We start from the raw sequence: 14151 nt of genomic DNA, 5'->3' as shown, positions 1-14151 counted from the left end.
GTGTGAGATAATAGCTCTTTGTCAATAAGAAATGCAGTTTTGAAAAAGGTTTGATATGAAACTTGGATTTCCTGAGTTTTTCCCTATTGGGAGTGATCTGATAGGAAAGATGTCTTTGACTCCATTGCAGGGATATTGATGATCACAAAAATTTTGAGATTCTCCCCACCAAGACTTCCCATCATTTTTAGAGGCTTCTCACCAGCAACTGCAGTCATCTCTGAAATTGCTTTCTGCTTGGGGGGTGAGGTTTTGGACACATGGGCTGATGGGTTGGACTACTTTTCCTATCTGTTACCCCAGAGTGTGTGTTTCCTATCTATCACCCCATTCTCCAACAGATCCTCCGCACCACACCACACTTGCACAGCAGGGAAGCAGTCACTGCCAATAGGGAAAACAGAAGGGATTGGATCTGGGAATATCATACAGGACAACAGAAGCATCAGCACCCTCCCCACAACCTTGCTGCTGTTGCACTGAATGACACTAAACAATCTGAACAAACCTTAATCCCCGGAGGAGGGGAGGAAGAGGCACCCTCGCTATTCCTCTGCCCTTCTTCTGGGTTTATGTATGAGGAAGGGGAGCAGGCAGTGGATACTGGAACAGGAGAGAAGGAAAATGGCCTGGTTCAGGTAGAGATAGGGTCAGGAGTCATCCAGGGGAGAGAGCTGAGGAAGTGTGCAAGAGGATGCATGGTGGAGCCAGCAGAGGAGGGAGCAGAGAGAATGTCACTCCTGTTACTCAAAAGGAAGAGAGAATTGGCTCACCCAGGTTTTTTATAGTATTTAATATATATGTGAGGTTGACATTTCTAAGCCCTGCCCACCCCCACAGAGGAGGAAAGAGTGTCTTTTTCAGACCACAAAAATCAGTACATTGGGAGGTTTAAGGGGGAAACATTTGATTTTGTTTTTGTTTTTAATTAATGAGGTTGGCAGTTCTGCCAGTAATTTAAAGTCCATTCCAGCATGTATTCAACTCTACCGCTTCTGGATGTACAGAGATCTGCTATGTTTTTTTGTCATGTCCTCTAGTGGCTAGAGGACTGGGTAAGTCCTAATTCAACTGAAAGATAATGGAGGTTCTTCTTTGAGTAATTAGTAGAGATCTGCAGCAGAAGTGCCTGAGTTCTGTCCATCATCCAGCACACAGAGGTTTAACTGACAGCTAATAGTGTGTGTTTGGATATGACTTTGGATTCATTACAGATGGTTTTGTTTCCTGTCCGTAGCACCAAAGATTTTCCTCCAAGGTTCAAGTGCTAAAGGCAGAGAATATGTTATTAGAAACAGATGACTCCAGCTTTGGAGGAAAAGGGTATTTTCTTTTTGTAAAATGCTCTGGTTTTATCTTCCGTTTAATTCCCATGGCTGTTAATTATATTTGAAAGATGTTTGAAGGCAAAGAGAAGCGATTGGAACTGATCCGGGAACTGCGCACCACTCATGCTCTTCAGGAGGATGGGAAGCTGCTTAAGAGGGCAGAGAAGCAAGTCACATTGGCCTTACAGCGACAACGCGACTTGCATGAGCACAAGGTTTGGCTATTAAGCTAAAGATAACGCACACCCCACTCATGCATTCCTACATGCCTTTTTAAATGTCTGTTTCTTTCTTGTAATGATACCAGTGTATTTATAGAAATTGAATGTATTATCCACATTGCAGAAGCCATCACAGGTGCTGCCAACTGGCTTCTTTGCTGACGACAAGGATTGAATGGACATGGGCACTCACTTTTCTATCATTGCTGTAAAGGATCCCATACTGAGAAATTTGCATAGCTGCTGCCCATTCTGTACCTGCTTTGTGGCTAAACAGAGAACTTCAACTTCCAGGGCTCTAAGTGCATGAAAAACGTGCCTCATCCTGCAATCCTCATTCCTTTCAGATTATGATCCACATGATTGACGTCGGCTGACTTCTCTGCAGTTGATAAAGGCCTTTTCTTCAGTTGGCATAGTGATGCATGCATGTCACCCCCTCAGTAACCCATTTTGCTGAACAGATTTTGCATCATAAGGGTACATCTACACATAGAGCTGGGGTGTGTTTCCCATCTTGAAGAGGCACACTTGTGCTAGTTCTCAATGAGCTAGCATGTTTGAAGTCAGATGTAGCTATGGCAGTATAAGTAGCAGGAGGCGCTAACAGCCCCGAGTGCTTGCCCATCGGAGAGGCTAGCTATGTACTTTGGGAAGCTAGTCCTATTGCAGCTCATGCTGCCATGGCCACATTCTATTTTTAGAGTGTTACCTTCACTAGCACCGATCAAGTTATGTCTCCTCAGTCTGCGATTCACTTCCTCACCTTCAGCTGCAGACATGCCCATAGTTATAGGCATCCCATCCACATGAACACCACACCCTCTCAGGCTTGAATCCCTGTAAGCTGTACACTTGTGTGGCCACTCAGGAGAGATGCCACCCAGCTGATTAGCAGAGCACCCACAGCTAGGTGTTTTGTTTCTGCTGGTAGTGCACATCTGCACATTCCTCAGTAGACATAAAAATTGATTCTGCTCATGGATGGAAAAAATCTGCACATGGATGGAAACAATTAGAAGGAACATTGGTCTGGACCCCTCCTGCTGGTCTGAATTGATTTGAGATTTGACACTTTCAGTCTCTTTCTATTCACTTCCAACCTTTTAGCAGAGCAGTGACATCCTAGGATTACTAGATGCTGCCTCATGTAGAGAGGGCAGAACTGTAGGACTCTAGGCATAAAACATATACAGTACTATGGGGATGTAGTTGAATAATCCCTTTTATTGAACTAAGAAAAAGTGAAATTTAAAAGCCCTGAGATTTGGAGACTTAAAGTGTCCCTTCCCCAAGCCCTGGGAAAACAGAGCTAAGGCATAGGGAGATTGTAGCAGCAGGTCAATTCAGTCTACATAATGACATTCAGAGAAAAAGAGATGAAAAGATAAAGATAGAGATCTGTTTGATCTCATGTTTCAGAATCTCATTGTGGGATCTGAACTAACCCTTGCTGGCATTTCCTCCTCCCCTTCTTTGCTTTCCCAGGGTTTGAGAAAAAAAGAAAGTTCTCCCAATTTCAAGGCTTTTAACTTTAGTTAACACATACTACAAAGTTGTAGGTGAACTCTGTAAGTTCCATGCATTTTTCTTCATGGGAAGATAGACTACATTTACATGGAGTAATCTCTCTGAGGTGTCTATTATGCCGTACAATTAAGACAGTGTGACAGGATCAGGTTAAAGGGTTACAAAAGAGTGCTAGAAGGAAAGTATGTGAACCTTAGACTAAGTAGGTCTCTGTTCCTTGGGTAAACTGGCAGGTGGAACCAGGAGGAACTTTCCAGAAGCAGTCTGGACAATCAGGTCAGTTAGAACATCTGGGCTACATCTAGACTGGCAAGTTTTTCTGCAAAAGCGTGTGCTTTTGCGGAAAAACTTGCCAGTTGTCTACACTAGCCGCTTTGAATTTGCACAAGAACACTGACGATCTAATGTAAGATTGTCAGTGTTCTTCTGCAAATACCATGCTGCTCCCGTTTGGGGAAAAACCTTCTTGCGCAAATGTATTTGCGCAAGAGGGCCAGTGTAGACAGCTCAGGACTGTTTTGTGCAAAAAAGCCCCGATGGCGATCAGGGCTTTCTTGTGCAAAACCGCGTCTAGATTGGCACGGACACTTTTCCGCAAAAAGTGCTTTTGTGCAAAAGCGTCCGTGCCAATCTAGACGCTCTTTTCCGCGAATGCTTTTAACAGAAAAACTTTTCCGTTAAAAGCATGTGCGGAAAATCATGCCAGTCTAGACGTAGCCCTGGAGTTATTTAGGAGCTTTCTAGAGCAAAGGGAGTCAGGCTAATTTGACCACCTGGGGCCAATCCAGATCCAGTTAAGACTGGTTTTAAAAGGGTTCCTCTTTTAGTTAAGTGGCATGTGAGGACGGAATGAGCAAGCAAGCCGCTCGCTCTTGCCAAAGTGCTGACAGAGAGAGGAGTTTGGGTGGGAGCAGCAAGGCAGGAGGAGTGTGTTGGAGGATCAGGTACCAGAGGAAAGGTACCGGGAGGGATCATTTGGGGAAGTGGCCCAGGGAAGTAGTTGCCAGATGGGAAGTAGAACAAACCCCACCTGTTGCTGCTGCCTAAGGGTCCCTGGGCCGGAACCTGGAGTAGTGGGCATGCCCAGGTTTCCCCCAGCCTTTCCCATACCACTGCAGAGCCTGACCCTGGATAGGGAGACCAGGACTATCAAGGGGTTTCACCCCCATGTTATGGACTAGCCTGTAATGAGAGTGGTATAGTAGCAGGCTGTGACCTCTGCCTCTAATAAAAAAGACAGAGGCCATGTGGTGGGACACAGGAAGCTTCTGAGGCTGAATACTACCTGCCAGAAGTGCAGGACCCATGGGCACTGCCAGAGCTTTGTCACAACAGCAATACAGTTTTGTGAATGTCCTCCATTATCAAATTATACCTTCTTAAAAGAAAAACTCCCAGTTGACCTAAAAGCCTGTTAAATATTTTTGTGTGTGCGAGCATATTTCAGAAGGCTATTAGTAACTCTTATTTTTAGGAAGCTGTCATGTCCGTTTTGTAGGTCAGTAGATCACATCACCGTTTGAACTCTGTGGTTTAAAATGTACTTGTCAGTTCATATTTCCCGAGGCTTTCCATATAGGGAGAATAAAACTACACTGATTCTGCAGCTAGAAGGCGTGTAACCAGTTTGGAGAGAGGGGCATGATCATCAGAAATCTCACATGTTTTTGCGTATTGTTCACTTACAGCAAAATGCTGATAGAACATTAATCACGGAATGTCTTCAGCAGTATTTCTGTCCTGCCCAGAAAATCCTTATGCACAGCAAAAAAATAAACAAGAGAAGTGGCTCATGGTGGTCCCATATCCTCTGCCCTTTTTGGTATAGTGTGAAGATTAAATCCTCTTCCCTCCATCATTCTACAATCTCTGGGGCACTAGAGGAGCACTTACAAGCTCTGTGTTCCAGTGACATGTTTATATTGTGTTGGATGTTTGGAAAGGTGTAGTCTCTTGGAATGGTACCTGACCTGAGAAAGCATGTTTAATACTGGCTGCTAGTCAAGGTTGTTTTGTTCTGTCTTGTCTACATGAGTTTATAACATGCACATTCGACTGTCTGCTGAGCCATTGCAACAACAACATAACATCTGAATCAGCTTCAGAAAAATCTTTTGATTTAGACTTATTGCTGTGTTAATACTGGAGATAATGAGCTTACTCAATATCATTACATTTCCACAACACAATCATCCACACAAATCCCACAAAACAATGGGATTAGTGTTAGGAGAGTGGAAGGTGGTTACAGAGACTTGAGTTCTATTTCCAGCTGTCACTGATTCCCTGGATCTGGTTACCACTACCTTGAATCTTGTGTTGATGGTTGCTTCAGAAGCAAAGTGAGTGTAAATCACAGCTAGCATATTACACTTATCTTGTATAGGTATACATAACACGGTATATAAAACAGCAGAGAATTAGTCTCCCTATAGGACCTAAGCAAGTCATTGTACCTTTATGCCTCAATTTCCACATCTGTAAAATGGGGATAAGACCTGCCTTGCTTCAAAGAACATTGTGAGGTTATTAACTAATGTTTGTAAAGTGCTGTGAGTTCCTTGGATAGATGGTACCAGTGAGGCGAAGTATAGTTGATATAGTTTGCTACATTCCAGTGTTTAGAGGAGGGAGCTTTGTCCCTTCAGATGATCTCAGCAAGAAAATACAAAGCAATAAACATTTTGTATCCTCTGATGTTAGAAATTAATTTGCACTTGTGATTATGCAGCCCTCTGAACTGTTTATTCTAGCACATACCTGTCCTATAGGGGTATAGATTTGACTTTGTGAATTCCAGATAGAAGCTGAATTTTCAGTTTCCCAGCCCTGATTCTTCATTTTGGCTCAATTAAACACAGCACAGACATGAAGGCTGTTGAATGTGGTTTTATGTCACTTTTGCATCTCTCACATTCTGAGCCTGAGAACAGACCAATCCCCTGCCTAAGTGAGAGTAGCCTAGCATGCTGGTACAGTGCAGTCTGGCCAACTCTCTAGGCTAAGAGTTGCAAAGGGGTCAGCATAGAACTGTTTCAATGACCCTTCACCCAGAGGGAATTCCCAGAAGTATTCTCAACTGATGAGTTCTGCAGAGCTTGCATACAGAGGCCATGGCAGAGTACAGAATCAAGTCTACTGTTTTTAAAAGAAAAATGCAGAACGCTTAAAATTAGCTTTATGCCTTGTGTGTGAGCGGGGTTTTGTGCTCTTTCTTTTGTGCCTCTGATGATTCTGTGAGAGTGGTTTGCATTCCTCAGGGTATTTAATACAGTTCTTATTTGTTTTTGTTTTAAGCTGTCACTGGTTGAAAATCACTTGGCTCGGATAGAAGGGAGGGCATTAGTGAACATGTTCGATTTCCTGTCGAAAGAACTGGTGAGGCTTCAAGAAGAAAGGAAGATCCATGCTTTTGCCATGCTGGCTGAGAGGCAACGGCGCATCAGGGAAGCCGAGGAGAGTGGGCGCCGCCAGGTAGAAGAGAGACGTCGACGAGAAGAGGATGAGATCTTCAAACAGGCAAGTGGCGAAAACAGAATTCTTCAATCGAGCTAGCTACCGCCTCTTGAGAAGGTGGATTACCTACTTTCAAGTAGGAATAAGAGATCCTCCGGAAAAGGGCTTTATTCCAGAGGATCGCGCCAGTCTGGACGCTCTTTTCCGGCTTTTCCCCAAGCCGGAAAAAAAGCGGCGGCCATGTTTATTTAAATCCCGCGGGGGATATTTAAATCCCCCGCGGATTTCCCTATTCCAAAGTTAGAAATTAGCATGCCTCTTCTGAAGAAGGGACCAGTGTAGACGTAGCCCTGGAGATTCTCTTCCCTTCCTTGCAAAAAATGTTTTATATGGGGAAGCAAAGAGAACATAAGAACAGCAGTACTGGGTCAGACCAAAGGTCCATCTAGCCCAGTAGCCTGTCTGCCGACAGTGGCCAGCACCAGGTGCCCCAGAGAGGGTGGACCGAAGACAGTGATCAAGCGATTTGACTCCTGCCATCCTTCTCCAGCCTCTGACAAAAAGAGGCCAGGGACACCAATTCTATCCCCTGGCTAAAAGCCTTTTATGGACCTAACCTCCATGAAATTTTCTAGCTTCTCTTTAAACTCTGTTATAGTCCTAGCCTTCACAGCCTCCTCTGGCAAGGAGTTCCACAGGTTGACTACACGCTGTGTGAAGAAGAACTTTCTTTTTTTAGTTTTAAACCTGCTACCCATTAATTTCATTTGGCGTCCTCTAGTTCTTCTATTATGGGAACTAATAAATAACTTTTCTTTATCCGCCCTCTCCACACCACTCATGATTTTATAGACCTCTATCATATCCCCCCAGTCTCCTCTTTTCTAAACTGAAGAGTCCCAGTTGCTTTAACCTCTTCTCATATGGGACCAGTTCCAAACCCCTAATCATTTTAGTTGCCCTTTTCTGAACCCTTATATCAGTACTCACTCACCCCCTTTCTGACAGTTCTGCAGCTTAGATATGTCTGTTTGGGAAGCTGGGGGAGAGTCAACTCACTGGATATGTGGGGGCCTGAGGATGACTTGACTGCTTGGGTAGAGTTACGCTGACCATATGTCCTGTTTTTTCCAGGACTGTTCCAAATTTAAATGCTCTGTCCTGGTGCCCCATCAAGTAGTGAAATGTCCTGGAAAGTTCCGTCAGATGGGGGCACCGGCACAGCACAGCAGCCTTCTTTCCCCCACCCCATCTCAAGCAGGGTGCATTGGGCAGCCGGACCGGCTTCCAGTAGTGTGAGACCCTTCCTCTCTCCCTCCCCTACTACTCCTTGTGGGACTGCCTCTGCTGTGCGGAGTCCTGTTCTGGCAACCCCGCATCCTTCTTCTCTGGGTCACCTTGGAGCCCGGCAGGAGCTGCACAGAGCCTGGCTGGGGTACTGCAGGGCAAGGCACACTTGGGCTTGGCAGGTGCTGGGGCCACCTGTGGAGCTATTTCTAGTGCTGCAGTCCTGGTCCCAGCAGGCATCCCTGACTCTAGCTGGAGTCAAGCAGCAGCCATGCGAGTCGCGTTCCAGTGGGGCTGCTATGGCTGGAACACGCCTCATGCAACTGCCACTTGATTCCAGCTGGAGCTGGGCAGCCTGTGGAGATTAGACTGGGGCACTGAAAATAGCACTGTGGGCTGCCCTGGCTCCAGCTGGAGTCAAGGGGCAGCCACGTGAGGTGCGTTCCAGCCAGGGAAGCCTCACTAGGATGCACCTCGTGTGGCTGCCGCTTGACTCCAGCTGGAGCCGGGCAGCCTGCGGGGACTGGGCTGCACTGCAGCACTAAAAATAGCACTACGGGTGGCCCTGGCTCCAGTACAGCAGAGGTCCCGCCCTGGGAGCAGCTGGGGCCAGGGCTGCGGGGAAGTCTGGGGCCAGGGCACAGACTCCAGCCCTGTTAAGTGGAAGAGGAGGGAAGAGACAGGGAGAGAACTAAGGGGAAGGGGAATGGGGAGAGGAAAGGGCTTGTGCTGAAGGGGGGGCAGGGCAGGAGAAGAAAGGGGCAGGCACCAAGGGGCAGGATGGAGGAAAAACATATGCCAGGGGGCCAAGAGGAGACAAGGATGGGAGGGGACAGGATGATGATGGGAGAGGAAAGGGGAGGGACAAGAGGGAGGAAGAGGAGAGGGGAGGAGTGGGTGCCTGGAGAAGAGGGGTTGAAAGGAGGGTTGGGCATGAGGAGTCATGTGTGAGGGCACAGAGAGACATGAGGAGAACTGGGGCAGAGGATGGTGAGGGTGTGGGCACCAGGGAAAAAGAGGGCAAGGAGGGCAGGGGCAGTGAGGGAAGGAGGAGGCACCTTCCCGGTGCAAGTGCCAGGGGATTGTGGGGGTGAAGCAGAAGGGCAGACACATGGAGGGGAGGGACGGGCACCAGAGGAGAGATGCAGGGTAGATAGAGGAAGGTGTTAGGAGAAGGGATGGGAAAGAGTAGCTACAGGTGATCAGAGTGGAGCTATAGGAGGAGTGGGCACAGGGGGAAGAGAAGGGCTGCTGCAGGGGAGTGGGGCAGGTCCTAGTAGAGCTGAGGGCAGTGAGAAGGGCAGGAGTCAGGACAGCAGAGGAGGGTGAGGGGTGGGGGGCAGCAAACACCAGCGGAGCAGTTGGGGTGAGAGGAGGGGAGGAGACATGGCAGCAGAGGGAAAAGAGAGAGGTTTATAAGATATTTATTAATAAACTTGGGTGCCAAAGTGGCACACATCCGAATAAGCCACATGAACTCAATACTGGTGCACAAAACAAAATTCACTCCACTCATGGGAAGAAAATCTTAGAGGGAACACTTCCCCCAGCTTCTCCACACACACCCCTGTTTATGCAGTAAGAACATAAGAACGGCCATACAGGGTCAGACCAAAGGTCCATCTAGCCCAGTATCTTATCTGCTGACAGTGGCCAATACCAGGTGTCCCAGAGGTAGGGATCACAACAGGTAATCCTCATGTGATCCCTCCTCTGTCACCCACCTCTGGAGAAATAGAGGCTAGAGACACCATTCCTACCCATCCTGGCTAATAGCCATTGATGGACCTAACCTCCATGAATCTATCTAGCTCTTTTTTGAATCCTGTTGAAGTTCTAGCCTTCACCGCATCCTCTGACAAGGAGTTCCATAGGTTGTGTCTGCGCTGAGTGAAGAAAAACTTCCTTATATTCATTTTAAACCTACTGCCTATTAATTTTATTTGGTGACCCCTAGTTTTTATATTGTGGGAATAAGTAAATAACTTTTCTTTATTCACTTTTTCCACACCAGTCATGATTTTATAGACCTCTATCATACCTCTCCCCCCTTAGTCTCCTCTTTTCTAAGCTGAAAAGTCCTAGTCTTATTAATCTTTCTTCATATGGGACCCGTTCCAAACTCCTAATCATTTTTGTTGCCCTTTTCTGAACCTTTTCCAATGCCACTATTTTCAGTTATTTTAATTTATTTCAAAATACTTGTCAGCATAATTGAAAATGGTATGATTATATTGTGTTTTCACAAATGATGCAGAATTTAGAAATACTGTGTGCAGAATATTTTATTTATTTAGGTGCAGAGTATTGTTTGGCACACAATTACCTCAGGAATAAAGGATATAAAGGGCAGAGTTTGCTCCGTCTTCCTCTCCTTCTTACCATTCATGGCAAAAGATGTAGCTTACCATTTCTTCTTAGAAACTTATTTTTATCTTCACAGAGTGTTTTCACTAGCTTTTTGTGAACAGCCATAGTATCTTTCCCTTAAGGGATTTTTTTCTTTTATTCTTTTCATCTGTTTGTATTATGCAGAGATGTCCTGGATTCAAGCTGCATAGCATTTGTAAAGAAATTCCAGCTGATTGTTTTGTTTGGGAGAAAGGCATTCCATGTACAAGTACACTATTTGCTTGGGGTGTATGGGGTGTTCAGGGAGGGGTAGCACCTCTGATGTACGGGCATGTCATGTCCTTTTAGGGCAGCTCGTCCACCTTTGGTCCCCACTTGTCACTCAACTCTCACCTGTGGCTCCTAGTAGCTGTAGCATGTGCAGCAGCCACACCCCGGGCAACAGCTTCGACAGGCTGGCTAAACCAGGTTGAGAGTAGCCGTCGGGTCATCGACCTTCGGTGAGATAGGGACTTGTCTATCCCGAGCATGTGAAGACAGACTCCGGCGGATCGAGCGGATGAGACCTACTAGAATAGGACCAACGGTCATGAAGGTGGTTTCTGCAAGCGATGTGGTACGCTAAGAGCACGGCAAGACATGAAAGATGCCCTGGTCAACCACTGCGCCCAGCCCATCTCCAACCGTCTCGACATTAGTCCTGCCATTGGAGTAAGATGGAATCTGGGAAGAGAGAGTGAGGCTGACTATGCGCACCTCTCCCTCACTTTAATCCAATTCACGCGCAAGTCTTGACATCTCGACATCTCCTAAGTCCTGTGGCGACGGGCGAGCGACGAAGCAGCAGGTGTGGATACACTGGGAGCTGTAGCCGCGGACCTGCACACAGGCGGCTCAGGTCTAATGGTCGTCTTCTTGCTGGTGGAAGCAACAGCTGGATTCGGCGTCTACCTGAGTGACTGAGCAGCCCTCTTTAGGATTGCACTGCTCACCTCCGTAGTAAGAGGAAGGGGCTAGAAAAGGTGCCCTAAACATTGTTTGCTTCATAGAACCCTGGCCAGCTTACCGCGGCTGGAGGGGATCCCATCTCATGCGGTCGAACAATAAAATTTCGAACAAAATGCAAGGTGACACCACTCACTATTGGCACATGGAACGTACGCACGCTTCAGGACAACCCTTCAGCAGACCGACCAGAAAGAAGAACAGCCCTGGTCGCCAGAGAGCTCACAAGATTTAACATCGATATTGCGGCACTGTGTGAAACTCGTCTAGCAAATGAAGGTCAGCTCATGGAAACAGGAGGTGGTTACACATTCTTCTGGCGTGGACGCAGCAGTGACGAACGTCGTGAATCTGGAGTTGGCTTTGCGGTTAAGAATCATCTTGTCCGCAAACTTGCCAGTCTTCCCAAGGGCGTGAATGACCGACTCATGACACTGCATCTTCCACTACCGAGAGGAAAGCAAGCCACACTGATCAGCGCTTACGCGCCCACAATGACGAATCCGGATGAAGTAAAGGACAAGTTTTATGAAGATCTCGATGCCCTACTCTCATCCGTGAAGCGCACTGACAGGCTGATTCTACTTGGCGATTTCAACGCGAGAGTAGGATCTGATCACACTGCCTGGGATGGCGTCATTGGAAAAAATGGAATCGGTAAATGTAACAGCAATGGCCTACTATTACTAAAGACATGTGCGGCTCATGATTTGATCATCACCAATACCATCTTCCGCCTGCCCACTCGCAAAAAGACGTCCTGGATGCACCCACGCTCTAAGCACTGGCATCTCATTGATTATGTCATTGTGCGGAGGAAAGACAGACAGGATGTAAGGGTGACCAAGGCCATGCCGAGTGCTGACTGTTGGACTGACCACAGACTTATCATCTCCAAATTAAGCTTTCGCATCAAGCCAAAGAGACGTCCGCAGGGAAACAAAGCTGTGATGAAAAAGATCAATGTCAGTAGACTGAGGAACCCCAACACAGCAACTTTACTAGCAGAAGATCTTGGCAACCAACTTTTAGAGCTGCAATTAGAGGAAAATGCTGAGAAGGACTGGGAACGCTTCCGGGATATTGTGCACTCTTCTGCACTAAAGGTTCTTGGACCCTCACACAGGAAACAGCAGGACTGGTTTGATGAAAACGATGAAGAGATCAAGGCCATACTCGCTGAAAAGCATCGCCTTCACCGTGCTCACCAGAATGACCCATCGTCAACAGCTAAGAAAAATGCCTTCAACAACATTCGCAGGATCGTACAGAACAAGCTTCGTAAGATGCAGGACTCCTGGTTGAGTGCCAAAGCAGATGAAATCCAGAAGTTTTCTGATAGAAACGATGCCAAACGGTTCTACGAAGCCCTTAGATCCTTGTATGGACCTCAGCCCTCAGGGAGTTCCCCTCTACTGGACTCAGATGGTGCAACTCTCATTACTGAGAAGGCTCTGATTTTACAGCGTTGGGCTGAGCACTTCCAATCCGTACTGAACCGCCCATCTTCCATCAATAACGAGGCGATTGATAGAATGCCCCAGGCGGATATCAACCACAGCCTGGATGTCTCACCATCAGAGACTGAAACCTTACAGGCCATCAGCCAGCTGTCCAGTGGCAAGGCCCCAGGATCTGATGCGATTCCAGCGGAAGTCTATAAGGGTGGTGGTGCAGTGCTTGTCAACAAACTCACTCAGCTGTTCCAGTCCTTCTGGAATCAAGGATCTATTCCTCAGGAACTGAAAGACGCGTCTATCGTACACCTCTACAAGAGGAAAGGAAATCGACAAGTTTGCGATAATCATAGAGGAATATCACTGCTTTCCATCGCAGGTAAGATCCTTGCACGAGTGTTGCTGAATCGTCTGATTAACCACCTGGAACAGGGTTTATTACCCGAGACACAGTGCGGCTTCCGCAAAGAGCGTGGCACGGTGGATATGATCTTCGCAGCCCGACAGCTTCAAGAGAAGTGTCAAGAGCAGAATCGTGAACTGTACACCACCTTCGTGGATCTCACCAAGGCTTTTGACACTGTCAGTCGCGAAGGTCTGTGGCGCATCATGTCGAAGTTTGGGTGCCCTGACAGATTCATCTTGATGGTACGTCAGTTCCACGACGGCATGACGGCTCGTGTTTTGGATGATGGAGAAGCTTCAGAGGCCTTTCCCGTCACAAACGGCGTCAAGCAAGGGTGTGTGCTGGCACCGACCCTGTTCAGCATAATGTTTTCAGCCATGCTGTCAGACGCCTTTCAGAACAGTTCCTTGGGAATCAGACTGAGATACAGGACCGATGGGAAACTGTTTAACCTGCGAAGACTCCAGGCTGTCACCAAGATAAAGGAGACTGTGTTACGAGATCTCCTTTTTGCTGATGACTGCGCCCTGAATGCTGGATCAGAGCAGGAAATGCAAGCCAGCATGGACAAATTTGCAGCAGCATGCGACAACTTCGGCCTTCTCATCAACACAAAGAAAACCGAAGTGATGCACCAGCCAGCTCCAAAAGCTCAGCATCAAGTGCCCACCATCACAGTGAAGGGACAAAAGCTGCAAGCAGTGGACCAATTTACATATCTTGGCAGCACCCTCTCCCGCTCAGTGACAATTGACATCGAGGTCAACTGCAGAGTCGCCAAGGCAAGCTCTGCATTCGGCAGACTGTTGACCAAAGTGTGGGACCGCCGTGGAATAAGCCTTGTTACAAAGCTTAAAGTCTATCGAGCAGTAGTGTTAACTACCCTGATGTACGCCAGTGAGACTTGGACTGTATACAGGAGGCACGCTAGGCAACTGAACCACTTCCACACGATTTTCCTCCGCAGACTTCTGAGGATCTGGTGGCAGGATAAAGTGCCAGACACAGAAGTCCTTTCTAGAGCAGGTCTGCCGTCAGTTTACACCCTGCTGATGAAAGCTCAGACACGCTGGGCAGGCCATGTTGCAAGGATGCCAGATCATCGCATC

General features: G+C 47.2%; 1 protein-coding gene and 1 long non-coding RNA gene across 5 annotated transcripts in view; one reads left to right on the top strand and one right to left on the bottom strand.

Moving 5' to 3' along the window:
• The window catches only part of CFAP91 (cilia and flagella associated protein 91), a 71077-nt gene that overhangs the window by 40230 nt on the left and 16696 nt on the right, over positions 1 to 14151 (top strand). For all 3 annotated transcript variants that reach the window (XM_075905497.2, XM_075905487.2, XM_075905504.2), the window contains 2 exons: positions 1397 to 1543; positions 6377 to 6598. In XM_075905497.2, coding sequence (XP_075761612.2) covers positions 1397 to 1543; positions 6377 to 6598 — 369 coding nt within the window. The remainder of the gene's footprint in view (positions 1 to 1396; positions 1544 to 6376; positions 6599 to 14151) is intronic.
• The window catches only part of LOC149525654 (uncharacterized), a 29429-nt gene that overhangs the window by 13407 nt on the left and 1871 nt on the right, over positions 1 to 14151 (bottom strand). The gene's annotated exons all lie outside the window — the stretch shown is intronic.

This window comes from Pelodiscus sinensis, chromosome 1, assembly GCF_052426305.1.
Source record: "Pelodiscus sinensis isolate ZL-2025 chromosome 1, ASM5242630v1, whole genome shotgun sequence".
NCBI classification, from domain to species: Eukaryota; Metazoa; Chordata; order Testudines; family Trionychidae; genus Pelodiscus; species Pelodiscus sinensis.
The sequence above is the reverse complement of the archived record's forward strand: the minus strand, read 5'-3'. Positions and strand labels throughout refer to the sequence as shown.